We start from the raw sequence: 17,336 nt of genomic DNA, 5'->3' as shown, positions 1-17,336 counted from the left end.
AAAAATCAGGAATCAAGGGCTGGAACTATCCGTTTTATAAATTGGAATTTGTCTCACAATTCGCGTAACTACTTATCCACTATTCTATTACAAAATAACCTATTAGACCTTATGTAGCCCCGCCCCTTTTCAGCGCTTCACTCGTTGTCTTTTGACTTCCGGTTTGTATTTCCACAGATATCTTTGTGTATTTAATGAACTGCTCGTTTTAAAATCTTCCCAGTTTACTGATAGTTGATAAGACATTTGCTTTAAACATTACAATGCTCATTATAACTTTTGTTAACTCTAGAATAAGTAAATCCACTTCACCAGCTAATTATTCTTTGACAGCGATGACAGAGAAATAAGGGCTACCGCAAAAACGGAAGTTCAAAGACACAATTCTAAAGATGGCGTGTTGTTGCTATAGTAACCTCCCCAGGTCATCACCAGCTCGATTTGTGAACATCTGTTTGGCACAGCGTGAAACCAATTTGTAATCTAATCTTTTTGTTTACCAAAAATTGTGTTTGAAAAATGCTAATGAAACTGTGAATAATTAAAACTCTTCAGTATAAGAACTTTTTGTTTCCTTCGGCGATGAGGGATTCAAATCCCCAGATAAACAAAGCCTGTCCCACCCCATGTCCGCTCTGTTTCAGGTGAAATGTACTAAACATGGATCACAGCAAGTTCGGCAATACAACTGACCTACGTAGGTACCTGACAGTTCAAACTGACACGCGCAGCGCGAGCGTTGTCAAGTGACGCGCGAGGGAATTAAGAGGTGGAAAGTCCGTGGATGAGCGCGCTGCACCAGAGTCAGCAGACACACGCGGACATGTCACATATCACCCTCCGACTGGAATGGAAAGCACTAGCTGAGGTTGCTATCGGAGATACATACTGGTTAATATTATCTGAAACTTACTTTCCACAGAATTTCCATTATTTTAAACAGTACTTTCTCTTTTTGGCGCGTTTTTAGTTACAAATCAGACTGAATAACTCTTCCACCAAGACGAATGTCTCCGAACAGGTGTCTTGTTGGATGCCAAAACTACCCATCTGCCTAGACAAGTGTTTGAGAAGAGCTACATTTGAACTTGAAGAAATATATGGATGATATGTTTTTTAAGAAGGTTTTTGGACAGTGAAATGAACTAATTTCAAGGTCACTGGATTTCTTTTAATGCTCTAAGTGATCATTCCGGGAGAGGTGAATCAGGTAAGTCTGAAAAATTATTTTAATTATAAAATGAAAAAAAAAAACATTAAAATACGGCGACTGTTAAGAGAGTAGATATGACTTTTAATGGTTATTCTAAAAACATTAAAAAAAAAAATTGCATGCTTACAAATGCATTTGAACATCGTCAAACTTGCATTATGATGGTACGTTTATTTTCAATTATAAATGTCAGTTTTTGTAATTGTGAAATGCATCAGGATGTCCTACAAACACTTAACGGCCAGTTTAATATCTGAAAAAAAGCTCAATGTTTTCTTTTTCTTTTCTTTTTTTTTTTAAATCCCACAGTAGAACAATTAAATAAAGGAGCTTTTCCAGGTGTCAGCACTGGAATCATCATGGATCATCTGTAAACCTCACTGTGCAGCAGGTAGTGGAACGAATGCAGCAATCACACGCTTTCGCTCTTCAGTGATGAATGACAGCTCTCCAACATCTGAGAACATCATGTTTAACCAGCTGACTGCAGATGCTCTGAACGGCAGTTGTGATTACACCTTGCCCACGTGTAACAATAGCACAGGTGAAGCGGCATTGCAGCTGCCCACCTTTTCCGTGGCAGCGAAAGTGAGGGTGATAATTACCTTCACTCTTTGTGCAGTGTCAGCTGTGTGCAACCTCGCCGTGTTGTGGGCTGCCAGCACCAACAACAAGCGCAAATCCCACGTACGTATTTTAATCATGAACCTCACCGTTGCTGACCTCCTGGTGACTTTCATCGTGATGCCAGTGGATGCGGCTTGGAACATTACGGTTCAGTGGTTGGCGGGGGATCTGGCTTGCAGATTGTTAATGTTTCTGAAGCTCGTGGCTATGTACTCCTGTGCGTTCGTGACTGTGGTCATAAGCCTGGACAGGCAGGCGGCCATTCTCAACCCTCTGGCCATCAATAAGGCTAAGAAGAAGAACAAAATAATGCTGAGCGTGGCCTGGGCGATGAGCGTTGTGCTCTCTGTCCCTCAGGTGAGGAGCTGCTTGAGTGATTTTTCATGTTTTTCATTGTGTCTTATCTCGGAGTGCGGCATTACTCAAAATCGCAACACCCTGGCGTAACACTCAGAATCAAGTAGAGAGATCAAAATGAAAACGACAGGAGGTTTAACTACTTGTCTTCTTGAGCTTAGACTTGAAATATTCATATTTGCTCTTATAATGTCGTTCACTCTAAGTGAAAAATGTATTTGACCATTTTTACTCTTTTTGTTAAAGGGTTAGTTCACCCAAAAATGACATTTCTGTCATTAATTACTCACCCTCATGTCGTTCCAAACCCGTAAGACCTTCGTTCATCTTCAGAACACATTTTAAGATATTTTTGATGAAATCCGATGGCTCAGTGAGGCCTCCATTGCCAGCAAGTTAATTTCCTTTTTCAATGCCCAGAAAGGTACTAAAAACAAATTTAAAACAGTTCATGTGACTACAGTGGTTCAATCTTGATATTATAAAGAGGTGAAAATACTTTTTGTACAAAAAAAAAAAAAAAAAAACTTTATCCACTATGATGGCCGATTTCAAAACACTGCTTCATGAAGCTTCGAATCTTTTGTTTCAAATCAGTGGTTCGGAGCATGTATCAAACTGCCAAACGCACGCGAACCATTGAAATTTCTAAACACTTATGACGTAACGAAGCCTCGTTTACTGAAATCACGTGACTTTGGCTCTCCGAATCACTTATTCGAAACAAAAGATTCGTAAAGCTTCATGAAGCAGCGTTTTGAAATCGGCTATCACTAGATATTGTTATAAAGTTGTTATTTTGGGTTTTTTTGGCGCACAAAAGTATTCTTGTCACTTTATAATTTTAAAATTGAACCACTGTAGTCACATGAACTGTTTTAAATACGTTTTTAGTACCTTTCTGGGGATTGAAAAAGGAAATTAACTTCCTGGCAATGCAGGCCTCACTGAGCCATTGATTTTATCAAAAATATCTTCATTTGTGTTCCGAAGATGAATGAAGGTCTTACGGGTGTGGAACGACATAAGGGTGAGTAATTAATGATATAATTTAAATTTTTGGGTGAACTAACCCTTTAATGTTATGAAGTGATGAGAATACTTTTTTGTGCGCAAAAACAAAAACAAAAAAATAACTTTATTCAACAACTTCCTCTCTACCCTGTCATTCTCTTACATAGTTTATGTTGAAGACATGTTGCAGAACTTCTGTGTTCTACGTCAGAATACCAACTCTGAATTGGTCGGCTCCTGCGTCAGAATCACACGTATGCGTCGTGCTGCTCACGTGAACAGCGTCGGCCAATACTGAGCCGGTGTTCGGAAGTAAACACAGAATCGCTGCACTGCGTCAACTGCGTAGGAGACTGACAGGGTAGAGAAGAAATTATTGAATAAAGTCGTTATTTTTATTTTGTTTTTGCATGCAAAAAAAATTCTCGTTGCTTCACAACATTAAGGTTGAACCACTGTAGTCACGTTGACTATTTTTACGATGTCTTTACTACTTTTCTGGACCTTGAATGTGGTAATTTTGTTGCTTTCTATGGAAGGTAAAAGAACCTCTCGGATTTCATCAAAAATATTTTAATTTATGTTCCAAAGATGAACGGTCTTGCGGGTTTGGAACGACATGAGGGTGACTAATTTATGACAGAAATTTATTTGTGGGTGAACTAACCCTTTAAAGTCTGCTATACAGTTTTTAAAATAGATGAAAATTAAAATTCTGTCATCATTTACTCACTCTCATGTTTGACTTTTTCTTCCATGGAACACAAAAGAAAAAATTGAACAGAATTTCCAAACTACTCCAAAGCCATCAAATACAATTTATAAATGTGTGCTTGTGTGTGTATTTAAATCATTAGTCACAATCTTCATTCCGTCTCAGATCTCATTTACATTAAATGGCACTTCACACCATGCTTGAAGACAGTCACTAATGCCATATTCCATGTCACAATGCACCAAATTTGAATATGCGCATATAAAAATCATCATAAAAGACATGAAAGCCATGGCAGAAGGAAATAGTGAGCCTTAGTGTCCTTCACACAAAGAAACCATATATGCTTGTTTGGATGGTACTGCTTTTAGATCTTGGCCATCTCAGATCACCATTTGTTTTCTGCATACTGTCTTCTTTTGTGTCTCGAAAGAAAGAAAGGCATACATGTGTGGAATAATATCAGGGTGAGTAAAGGTATTTTGTGAAGGCTACTGTATTTTCCCTCGCCAGATTGTCTTTTATATCATATTGAACCACGTTTCAAATCAGTATCTTATTTCGTATTCAGTATTCTCCTTAGACCTGCTGTAAAATTAGAATCAGAGCTAGAAAGTGTTGTAAAATTCATAGATGTTAGATTAGTTCAGCAATTATAGTACACGCTCTCATCACCCCTTTAATTTCACCTCAGATTTAACATAATGACTGACTTGCGCAGAGACACATTACCAATACACACAGACACACACACATTTTGGGTTTTCAGGTTTTATGGGGACTTTCTATAGACAAACCTAGACATCACAGAAAACGTTATGCATTTTTACCTTTTCAAAAAACATCACATAGTATGATTTATAAGCTGTTTTCCTAATGGGGACCAAAAAAAAGTTTTGGATATTTTGTTTCCATAACGTAGGGTATACCTGAACCTCACATACACAAAAGATATATTAGCAGTTTGTAGGTCAATCAGATGTCTTTCAATTTGACATTTTCTTAAATCAGCTCACAAATGACATTCAAACCTAATATAGAAGAAAAGACTCTGCGACCTTCAGTTACAATATCTGAAACGACAAAGATGAAAGCTACAAGAATTACTGTGAAATGAGTGTTAATAAGGGGTGATTCTCAATCAGAGGAGGCGTGCACATTTTAAAACACTGTGCAGTTGGAAGTAATAAGTGCTGAGACCTCTTTATTTGCTCCTCCTGATGAAGTAGAGCGTTTAAAATCAGTGTGCTTTCAAGTTCACAGAAGGCTGATGACGGGTCAGCCAGGTAAAAGAATGAGGGCATATTACAAGCACCAAAACTGCACAGTAAAGTACACTATGACAGCAGATTGTGCTTGAATGGGGTAATTTCAGAAAGATATGGAAGAAGATACAAGGTCACAATGGGTTACAGCGGACATTGTGTTGTCATTTGTTTTTCCATTTGTTTTTGTGAATCATTTCAGGCATACACATGGTTTCAGCCTGTATGTCTGTATGCCAGTCTTCATTTGTCATTTGAGAATCTCCTTGTCATAGATAGAATATGTAGTCAGGCACAGGCATCATATTTAAGAAATGCTCTGTAAAAGGCTGATCCTGGGAACACTGACTGAATCCTGAGCCTGTTGCTGAGGGGTATATACATGCCACGTCTAATTTGCACAGCTGACAGTGTTCACTTGATTAGTTGGCTTTAGATGTGTAGAACATTTAACACTGAACACAACAGTCATTTAGAGTTCAGGGCTAATTTTCCAAAAGAACAATTTGTCATTTTGACAGCTTCTAAATCAAGCCTAGTGTATAATTCTGTCAGGACCTCTATTGTCAAAGATGATTGACAATTAGCATACAGTTTGGATTGGTGGTATGGTTCTGTTCTGGGCAAGAACTCCCTGCCCATCCATGCATCATGGATAAGAGCAGGGAGAGCAGCGATAACAGCAAGAAAATGAGTCTGATTTGAAGAGGAATATCAGAAGGTGAAGATTCTGATTGGACGAGAGGTATGGAGGAGGGTAATTAGCTCCTGAGCAATGCGATAAAGCTGCTGATAATACTGAATGGACTATAGGGATGCTGTGATAGGCACTGTATTCCGATAGGTAGCAGTGGATCAGCTGAGAGCGAGCTTGACTAAAGTAACCTGCCAGAACTATACGCTTGATTTGTATTCCTTCGTTTTTTGTTTAGAAAGCTTATTAATTATGCATTTTTTTTTACAGTTTTTCTCAGTCGCTTTGGTGCATTTCTCACATCACTCTTTACATTTGCACAACAGTTAGTTCAATCTCCACAACATTTAGTCATTTGTGCACATCATAGTAGCAGTTTCTCATTCCTTCGAACAAATTGCAAATGCTTTTGGACATGCATCAATTGCTTTCATACAACTCTCTGCTATTTACAACATTATCATTTGCTTATGTCATGTCAGTCAAAATTAACTATACTTGTGAATGCTGAATAGTCATTCCATATAAAACTAATAGTCCTCATTTCATTGCTTGAGTCATTACATACAAAAATGTTGAACTAGTTGTCAAAATCTGTCAAGCAAATTTTACAAATTTTTTTGAAATCTTTTTTTCCTGAAAATGTCTCCTAAATTGAACAATTTCTCTCAAGTGAATCTCAACTTTCACTGATGAGAAGGGGTGTGTGAAGCATTAGTTGCAACCAATGATAAGCCACTTCTCAACAATCACTGTCAGAGGTGAATCCCATAAACCCCCACTTTACAAGCATATATGAACCAAGCAGGACATAGTGTGTACCATTTCTACAATACTGTGACACAGAAGTGGAAGGTCAGCCTCGTGGAAGAGGGGTAAGGGTGCGGGGAAGAAGGGGAAGGGGACAAAACGGGGGAAGAGGAAGAAGAGGCCAATAGGCAGATCCCTGATGAAATCAGGGCTACAATTGTGGATCATGTTGTCAATCAGCCTCACAATGGCTGAGGCTGGTCGAAGGGTGCAGCCAAATGTTGGGAGAACCACTGTAAATTCAATTATTCAAACATTTCGTTGGAAGAACATGTGTGTATAAATGGACAGTAATTCAGCACTAAACAATCTGCACTGCACTACTGTCATCGTGTCATACATGAAGCTTGCAGTGGGACAAGAACTTGTCACTGTACAATTTACATTTAGACGTACAGCTTTACTGCATCACACATTAGTGTATTGTAGTGTACAGTAGTGTTACAGTAAAGATTTGCCATATGTACTGCAATATTGTTTACAGTTGTGCACAGCTCTACCCAAAGGGAGTTTATGTTTGTTGCAAATAAGGGTGTATTTTTTCTTTTGCACAATGCTGTGAACAAATTAGAATTGCAAAGAGCATATGCAGTAAAAATGTGAAACATACATATTCAGTGTCTTGTACTCAGTTACCTCACTAAATACAGTAATGTGTAACTTTACTGTATTTTTCAAATGGCTGTGCAAATAGTATATAGTGCTGTCTTGAGCATTTTCAGGTAGTGTCACCAAGATCTGACTTTTTTGCATTGGAAAACATTGACAGAGTAAACGGTCATAATGAAAACATGACGAAGCCATTTGACTATCTTGTTCATAAACAATGGTGTCTGGACTTTTCATCTTGATGACACTGACACTTTCATTGACACGAATACTTGCTTTTGAGGAATGACTTATCCATTTTGAGCAAGTGACACGCTTTTGCAGGTTATCAACTAGATTTTGCAGTTTGTACTAATTGTTTTGAGAACTGCATTAACTGTTGTGCAAATGTAAATATTGATGTGAGAAATGCACCAAAGCGACTGAGAAAAACTGTAATGTATTTGATAATATTAAATGATTAGTTTACTTCAGAATTCAAATTTCCTGATCATTTACTCACCCCCATGTCATCTAAGATGTTCATGTCTTTCTTTTTTCAGTCGAAAAAAAATTAAGGTTTTTGAGGAAAACATTCTATATAGTGGACTTCACTGGGGTACAATGGGTTGAAGGTCCAAATTGAAGTTTCAATGCAGCTTCAAAGGGCTCTACACGATCCCAGACGAGGAATGAGGGTCTTATCTAGCAAAATGATCAGTCAAAAAAATAAAAAAACTGTATAATTTTTAACCACAAATGCTCATCTTGCACTAGCTCTGCGATGTGCCACGTATTATGCAATCACGTTGGAAAGTCACGCATGATGAAGGCAGAAGTACTGTGGTAGGGAGAAAAACTCCATCTCGTTTTCTCCTCCAACTTCAAAATCATCCGACATCATTTTTTTACCTTTTTATATAAATATATATATATATATATATATATATATATATATATATATATATATATATATATATATATATATATATATATATATAAAGGCCATTTGACTTGGTCTTTGCATGTTTACTTTGTAGACACTGGATTGGTACTTCCGCCTACGTCACGCGTGACATTTACAACATGATTACGTAATGCGTGGCACATCGCAGAGCAGTGCAAGACGAGCATTGTGGTTAAAAAGTAAATAATTGTTTGTTTGTTTTTTAAAACGGCTGATCGTTTCACTAGATAAGACTCTTATTCCTCGGCTAGGATCATGTAGAGCCCTTTGAAGCTGCACTGAAAATACAATTTGGACCTTCAACCCATTGGTAACTTGAAGTCCACAATGTGGAGAAAAATCCTGGAATGTTTTCCTCAAAAACCAATTTTTTTTTATTTTTTTTTTGACTGAAGAAAGAAAGACATAAACATCTTGGATGACATGGGGGTGAGTAAATTATCAGGAAATTTGAATTCTGAAGTGAACAAATCCTAGTAAGTCCAGTACAGTACAGTAGGTGTGATTGTAATCTGCTGATTTGCTCAATTCCCCGACAGATGTTTCTCTTTCACAATGTGACCATCACGGTGCCAGCCAATTTCACTCAGTGCACCACCCGAGGGAGCTTCGTCAAACACTGGCAGGAGACCATTTACAATATGTTCACTTTTATTTGCCTCTTCCTGATACCTCTGGCCATCATGATCTGCTGCTACACAAGGATCTTGGTGGAGATCTCCCGAAGGATGACCAAAGGAAACAGTAGGTGGAGGCTAAATTTGTAAGGTGGCTAACGTTGCATACAGTGTTAATGTCGCCATCACCACATGAATTAGTGTGTTCAAAATATTAAGCATTAGAAATGTCAAGTTTAAATGACTAAAATTTAAATGTAGATGTACCCTGATAAAATATTACTCCAGGAAAAGTATATCTCGCTCCAGACGGATCATCGAATCTTTGAGTTGTTAACAGCTGCAATCGGATCAGTCAAATTCACAGATGAATCATTCAATGCAATTTGTGACACTCTCAGGTGCACATGCTCCAGAGTAGAGTTGTCAAAAATACCGACTTCAGTACCTAGTCGGTACTGAAATTTAAAAAATGTGACGCTTTGAGCGCTGTTGAGTGGATTCGTAAACACCTCTGCTTGGCCATTGTGCTCACGGCTAATCAGATATGTCTGTGATTGACTTCAATGAGCAACGCTGTAAAAAACGTTGTAAATAATCATCAGTGACACTCTTCACCGGGCGCTTACACAGATACACACGGGAGCGTTTGAAAGCAGGTGCCTATATCGTGGACCAGTCTGCTGATAGACGCATGCTCCCGCTTTCAAATTCAAACACTTTCGTGTGTGTTCAAATGCTGCCATGCGTTGATCATTGTAGCCAATCACAGACATGCGTATATGTTGAGCGTGTGAACACAATGGCCAATTAGAGGTGTTTACGAATCCGCTCAACAGCGCTCAAAGCGTCACATTATTTAAATTTCAGTACCAACTTGGTATCAAAGTCATTACTTTTGACAACACTACTCCAGAGTTTATCGTAAATTCTGGTTCAAACCCTAAATTGACAAAGAACATTTAAAGCGAGTGTTGTGAACCCGCAGAACCTGATCTAAACTGGGTTTGCTTTTGTCAACTCTAAACCAAGAAACTCAGAGTTTGTTGATCTAGCTTCATGTAACAGGCTTGATTTCTTCACTTATAATAACAATGAGTGGCGTGCTTTCCTGAAATGTAGTAATGGAGTAAAAAGTGAGATATTGTGCATTGGAATTAAATAAAAAATTCCCAAAATTAAGGATGTGTTCACACTTGGCAGGTTTGGTTCGATTAAAACTAAACCTGGTGCGATTGCTCTGTTAGTGCGGTTCATTTGAAGTGTGAATGCTGCCAGTTGAACCCTGGTGTGCACCAAACTAGCAGACGAGACACCTGGAAAGATGGGTTTCGGTACGCTTCATATGAAATATGAACACAACACGAACCAAAAACATTTAAACGAATAAAAAAAACAGGACATGATGTCACAGACCCTATAAAGGACAGAATGCTCAAACATATAGGCTACCTGTTTTTTCTTGTCATAGTCGCGATGTTGCCACAACCATGTCCCTCGCAGCAGATCTTTGTTTGTGTGTGTGACTTCGCTTGTGTTGTCTGCCGCTGTTTTGACTCCTTGACACACTTTATAAGCTCTTCACGAGTTCTCTGCTGGTCAAAATACCATCATATGTAGGCTACGCACATAAAACGAGTGCATTTAGCCCAGCACACAGCATTGTTTTGGATGTTCGATAAATTCTGTCTCGAAATATAAGTCATAAAGCCAACCAAACAGGTTGTGAATGTATCCCTATGCCTTTAGGTTCGTTGTCAAAAATGCTAATGTGAACGCTAAGCATATAGGACTAGATTTTTTTTTGGTTCGGACCAAACGAACCAAGTTAACCGAACTACAGATGTGAACACATCCTAAATTACTCTAAAAAAGTAAATATAAAAAAAATAAAATAAAATAAAAAATGTACTAAACGGATAGTTCACCCATCATTTACTCACGCTCATGCTGTTCAACCTATAGGCCTATCATTTTCTTTCTTCTGTAAAACACAAAGGAAGATATTTTGAGAAAGTGTCACAGTAATTTTTTGGCCATACTATGTCATGTCAGTCTTTCATTATATGGAGTCATAATATCCATTTGAAATATTCTTCAGAATATCTGCTTTTGAGCTCCACGGACGAAAGTCATACAGTTTTGGAACGACATGAGGGTGGGTGAATGATAACATAAATTTAATATTAGAGTGAACTGTCCCTTTAAAGTACAGTAAACTTTAAAAAAAAAAGTGTTTGGACCATCATATATTTACTGCACATTTATAAATATCTTCTCGCTTTTACAGTATCTTCAAAGGAAATCCACTTACGGCGTTCCAATAGCAACATCCCAAAGGCCCGTATGAGGACTTTGAAAATGAGCATAGTCATTGTGACGTCTTTCATCGTTTGTTGGACGCCGTACTACTTGCTGGGTCTCTGGTACTGGTTCCTTCCTGACGATTTAGAAGAGACTGTTTCTCACTCACTGACTCACATACTGTTTATTTTTGGACTTTTTAATGCAATTCTGGATCCCATCACTTATGGTCTCTTCACCATCCATTTCCGCAAAGGACTGAAGCGTTACTGTCGCAACGCGGCCGTACTCACAGAGTCAGAAAATAACTCAATCATGACGGGCTCATTGAAATGCTCACCATCTCCGTTTCGCATGAAAAGAGTGACCCAGACGACTCCAGGAGCTGATCCAGTGAAGAATATGGTGAGTGGGGAAGATAAGAAGCCAGCTGACAGTAAAAACAAGGAATAGTGGCAACCCTACCAATCCATCGTTGAAAGTGTCATTTGATTAGAGATACAGATGTGACAAGGCAGGCCTTGTACTGGATGTCTAGCTGCTCACAAGAACAATGAGACAACAGCACATACCTGCCTGTTCTCCTCAACAGCATGAGACTGTTTCGAATTGTCGCATCTTTTGATTCATTCACTGATGAGCTGCGTAAATCCCTCAGTTACATTTAAGGGCCATCTGTTTTCCTGATTCAGGTGATTAAGTTTTGTAATCATTTGCACTTTACTAAATATGCCAATCACATTTCTTTTTTCTCTGCAGATTAATTAGACCATTGCTTCTTGTGGCTTTTGTTGAAAATGTCATTTACATCAAGGGTTTTTCTTTCTTTTTTTGCTTCTCATTCAAATCCAAGTAATTCAGCATCTCCACCTACTATCACAAAGGGCATTGCTCTTGAATTGCTTGTTTGTAAGGAAATCGTTTTCAAGATGTGTGGATAATACAAATGCAAATTAATGTACATTGGTTCTTGAATAATTTTCTGGTGTTAATTGGAAACGTTCGATCGTACCTTTTCAGGAATCTTAACCCAGCCTCTGAAGATGGTATCATTTAATGTGTAGACTTTTTATTGAATAGATTCAGAATCAGCCTCAAGAGGCCCTTTATTACAAGTATAAGTCTGTACTATTGCAGGGCAGCCTGATCTTATAAGAATCCATATTTATTCGTATGTGGCCACAGCCATCTAAAGCGTTCGGCAGGGCCCCGAGTTAGAGGAAGGGGTCCCCCCTGGTTTGCCTTTTGGTCCGTTCACCGCGGGGCCAGTTGCACCACCCAAAGGACGGCTCTTTATGTGGTGTTAACACATACATTTTTGTATGTTTGCATACAGTATAGGCTGTTATGTGCTAAATGGATGTATTGACAGCATCTACAATCTAAAAGTACTTGCATATGCGCAGCATTTTAAACATACAGATCCTTCTGAATACTTTATGTATTGTTTTATGAATATATTTGTACTGTACGTTTTACAATGTTTTGAAGTTTGAGCCCAACCCTACCATAAATCTAACCACTCTTCAACAATATAGGAAGATAAATGTACACCGGTACTATTTTTTGTCACAATATACTATTATATACACTACCATTCAAAAGTTTAAGGTCAGTAAAATTTTCTTTGAAAGAAATTATTACTTTTATTCAGCCATGATGCATTAAATTGATCAAAATGTTTTCCAATAAAATAAAAATAAACAAATAAATATATAAGAATTATATTAAATATATTATGTACAAAACACAACTTTTTTCTACATTTAATTTAATAAAAAATTATATAGCATATTAGAATGATTTCTGAAGGATCATGTGACACTGAAGACTGGAGTAATGATGCTGAAAATTCAGCTTTGCATCACAAAAATAAATTACATTTAAAATATATATTAAAAAAGATAACAATGTAGTAATATTTCTAATCATTACTGTTATTACTTTTTCTTAGATCAAATAAATGGAGCCTTGGTGAGCATAAGAGACTTCAAAAACATAAAAAAAAAAAAAAAGTACCAACTTTTAAAGGGTTAGTTTACCCAAAAATGAAATTTCTGTTATTAAGTACTCACCGTCATGTCGTCCCAAACCCGTAAGACCTTCGTTCACCTTCAGAACACAAATTAAGATATTTTTGATGAAATCTGAGGGTTTCTGAACCATACATAGGCATTGTTCCGAAGATGAGCGAAGGTCTTACGGGTTTGGGATGACATAAGGGTGAGTAATTAATGACAGAATTTTCATTTTTGGGTGAACTAACCCTTTAAACAGTCACGTGTATTTGAAACATCCTATAAAATCCTTTGAAATGAGTCTGTTCATACATAATGCTTGAATTTGAGATGCTGTCAATACTTTAATAACATGCTTCAGTGTCTATTCAAGTGTACAAAAATATAGAACCACGCTTTATATACAAATACCGGAAAACGTTTATGAAGAAACTGTTGCACTGTGGCCAACACATACTGTCACGTCCCTTGCAGTCGCAACAAGGAGAACTCTTTAGCTTTAAAATGAGTTTTGATTGATGAATGAGTAGGTCATGAATGTGTTTACATCATACTTCTCAGGGAAGGTGCTTCTTTTGTCCAGGGTATATTGAAGTCCAACTGGAGACTGACAAACTGTAAAGCTTTCTTTCATTTCAATGTCAGGTAAATACGGTTATCTCTGTTGATGTGACGTTATGTGTTCTGACAGTGCTTGAATCATGTATAATAATCAATATGTTTGAGAGCGTATTTCTGAGAAAGTCACGTGACATCCTCTAGTTGTGCTTCTTGTGTTTGCCGTGTCACTGCAGGGTGTATGTAGGCCTTAATGACCCAGATTTTCAACCTCAGTAAATGTAATAGCCCTGCCAGAAAGTGTACTTGAGAAGGAAAATGAAAGGGGAGTGAGCCTTCTGTCAATCTGTCATAAGTGAAGATCTGTACATTTGCACGTATGTACTTTGCCATTAAGTGAACCGCAGCTGCACTTTCATATTCCATACAAATGGAAACATTAGGTACACATTGAGTCTTGTAGAAACAGTGCCTGATGTGTTTAAAATGTTTTAAGGCATTGTTTGCCTAATTCACTCATTCTGTTCATTACATATATTTGCTGAAGAGAGGGATTAAGAGATTACATGGACAAAATGCATTAGTGAATGATGTGAGTGTGATAGGTATTTATATGAACTGTTGATATTAATCTAAAGAAGAAGTTACAGTGTTAAATCCTTATTTAAATGCATGATACCAACTATGTGTTTTTGAGAAAAAGGAGAAAAGATAAGCTGTTAATTTCTTTTGTTGTGCATGATATTTGATGATATTGTAATGTGTGTCATTATGTTGTCTGTTTTGGTTTATGTGGAGCAGTAATAAACATATTGCTTTCATTTACAATCCCTTGTTTCTTTTCATCAGCTCATATTTGAGCCACAACTTGGTTTAAACAACTATAATGATTTCAAACCATTCTGTTCTAAAGAAATTGTAATGGATTCATATTAAAGGATTAGTTCACTTTCAAATAAAATTTTCCTGATAATTTACTCACCCCCATGTCATCCAAGATGTTTATGTCTTTCTTTCTTCAGTCGAAAATCAATTAAACAGTCCAGGATTTTTCTCCTTATAGTGGACTTCAGTGGACACCAAACAGTTGAAGGTCAAAATTACAGTTTCAGTGCATCTTCAAAGGGCTTTAAACGATACCAGACGAGGAATAAGAGTCTTATCTAGCGAAACAATAAGTTATTTTAAAAAAAAATGTTAATGTATATGCTTTATATAAACAAATGATCGCCTTTGTAAGTGCTTCCGCTTTCCGTATTCATCAAAAAGTTTACGGTGTATGTCCTACGCCTTCCCTATTCTACTTCCGGTAAAAATGTAACTGCCGCTGTGTTCGTTCCGTAAGTAGAATAGGGAAGGCGTAGGACATATGCTTATGTCATGTGCATGCATATCACAGTCTATAGGCGCGTAATGTTTGCGTAACCTGGCATGCGTAATACAGCGTTTTTAGTAGTTTTCACGGATCTGTTTGAATGGGGATCGTCATCTGTATGCAAAAAACGCAAAGGAAAAACATTTCCATTTTTAGTATTTTTAGTAAAACTGATGTAAAAATCACGTGGCGGGTGTGCTCTTTTTCAAATGCAACTGCCACCATCTAGCGTCTCAGTATTCAGTATTAATATTACTGTAATAATGCAGTGTTCATCTTGTTTCTAAGCTGATTATTTTGTACATTGTAATAGACTATTTTTTTTCTTAACACAACCTATAATACACAGATAAAATTATAAAATTACATTTAAAGGTGCTCTAAGCGATCCTGGGTGGAGTAACTTCCTGTTGACGTTCGAAGTGTTGTCAAACAAAACAGAGGCTAGCTAGACCCTCCCTCCTCCTCCTCCTCCTCCCCCTCCCCTCCGTGCTTCCTGAAACAGTCATGAACACGCATTTAAAACCATTCTTGTCAGTTATTGGCTGGAGCATGTTTATTATGTTTTTTGGTCCAGGCTGCACCAGTTTGTTTTTATTGCCGTTTTCGGAGCTTGTGGCGACTACAGAGACCGCGTTTTTTTCCCAGTGTGTTCAGGGGACAGGCAGCTAGTGGAAAGTGAGGAGATGTTTGCTGTATGTGACAAAAAATGTTTTGGCCTAAAAACGTGTGACATCACTTAGAGCACCTTTAATTTACAAAAAAAAATTAAGTGATAAATAGTATGTGCTTTTGCTCAATTGTAAGTCATCATCTAAATAAATTATAAAAATGTATTGAGGATGGACCAAAATGCAACAGAATACAATAAGCCTAAGTTTACTCCTAAGATTTCGTCCATATATTAAATGGATTTTTTCTGTACCACCTACGCCACTTTGGCTTGAACAACGGGGATTGTAAAGCACTTTTCTTTGCAAAGCTGCTTTTGAGCAGCTATTCGTAAAAGCACCACACAAAAAAGCTTGAATTGAATTTAATTATTGATCCTTCCCACGACCTCTTCTCCAGGGCAGATATTTGTGCACATTAAACTAACAGCATCAAAAGGAGTCCAGTGTTAAGGGGCAAACCTCTAAAACATTACATAACTTGAATCAAATTCCTTATTTTAAAGACTTTTCATGTATAAAAATAAAAAAGACAAAGCCTTATCAAAATGACTAGCACAGACTTTAAAATCTTAGACCATTCACATGTAAGATTATATTTGTGTTGGGGAAAAACTACTGCTTTTCTTCTCACTATCAAATGCCAAATGTCCTTAATTATAGAATGACCCAGATACAGATGGTTTTTAGGTTGGTCCTGGGGTGAAGCCTTTGAAGGTTTCCAGTGGGAAGGGTTCACAGAAATTGCAACTTACGTGATTTTTTTAAAGAAACCTTTTAACTAATGTTTAGCAATGTGCATGGACATATGTAATCTTCATCTCTTCTTTTAAAGAGGGCCTATACCAATTTGTTTAGCATGTAACGTTGCTGTTTGAGTATAAAAAAGGTCTGCAAAGTTAAAAGGCAAAAAGGCACTCCAACAGAAGTTATTCTCTATCAGTGTGCACTGTTGGTGAACTCTCTGAAATGCCTCGACTGTAGTCTTAAGTTTCCTTCTGGGAGCAAAAATGTCAAAATAATCCTCATTTAAATGTGTGTTGAGATTTGCAATTATGTTAAGGGGCAAAACATTTCTCAAACATGCTTAAAGTGGTTGACCAATCACAATACACTGGTCCAGCTGACCAAACAGAGCACAGTGCACTATTCAGAAGGAGGGGCTTCATAGAGACAGGATCTAAACAGAGTGTTACTGACAGATTGGGAAAAGAGCTGCTGCACCAATTTAAAATATGTGAAAACCTATGGATTAGAGCCAAAAACAAAATCAAGACTTTGTAAAAGAGCATAATATGGCTCCTTTAAGAAGGACTTTTCTCATTGCTTCAACTCATTTGACCAAAAGAAATCAACACAAGCTGAGAAAACATATGGTACATATATCCATGCTTCCCCTTTCCACATAAATGACTGCACATTTCAGATGAGAGAAAACTGGACACATAGTCTGCTCACAAACAGCTGGTGCAGACAACAACATCATCAAGGCTCTGAAAAGCATAGAGGTGATTGTAGATTTCAGGAGGGACTTCTTATATCC

General features: G+C 37.5%; 1 protein-coding gene across 1 annotated transcript; it reads left to right on the top strand.

The window, feature by feature from the left end:
- Positions 1-432: 432 nt before the first annotated feature.
- gnrhr4 (gonadotropin releasing hormone receptor 4) lies at positions 433-12,835 on the top strand. The gene is made up of 5 exons (XM_048169523.1): positions 433-868; positions 971-1,210; positions 1,523-2,197; positions 8,790-8,994; positions 11,158-12,835. Exons 3-5 carry the CDS (start codon positions 1,649-1,651, stop codon positions 11,622-11,624), a joined length of 1,221 nt encoding a protein of 406 aa, XP_048025480.1. The 5' UTR covers positions 433-868; positions 971-1,210; positions 1,523-1,648; the 3' UTR covers positions 11,625-12,835.
- Positions 12,836-17,336: the final 4,501 nt, after the last annotated feature.

This window comes from Megalobrama amblycephala, linkage group LG19, assembly GCF_018812025.1.
Source record: "Megalobrama amblycephala isolate DHTTF-2021 linkage group LG19, ASM1881202v1, whole genome shotgun sequence".
In the NCBI taxonomy this organism is placed as follows: Eukaryota; Metazoa; Chordata; class Actinopteri; order Cypriniformes; family Xenocyprididae; genus Megalobrama; species Megalobrama amblycephala.
The sequence above is the reverse complement of the archived record's forward strand: the minus strand, read 5'-3'. Positions and strand labels throughout refer to the sequence as shown.

Coding starts and splice junctions, on each gene's coding strand:
- gnrhr4 (XM_048169523.1), top strand. CDS start 1,649: ATGAATGACAGCTCTCCAACATCTGAGAACATCATGTTTAACCAGCTG. Junction 2,198..8,789: donor TTGTGCTCTCTGTCCCTCAG/GTGAGGAGCTGC, acceptor ATTCCCCGACAG/ATGTTTCTCTTTCACAATGT. Junction 8,995..11,157: donor AAGGATGACCAAAGGAAACA/GTAGGTGGAGGC, acceptor TCGCTTTTACAG/TATCTTCAAAGGAAATCCAC.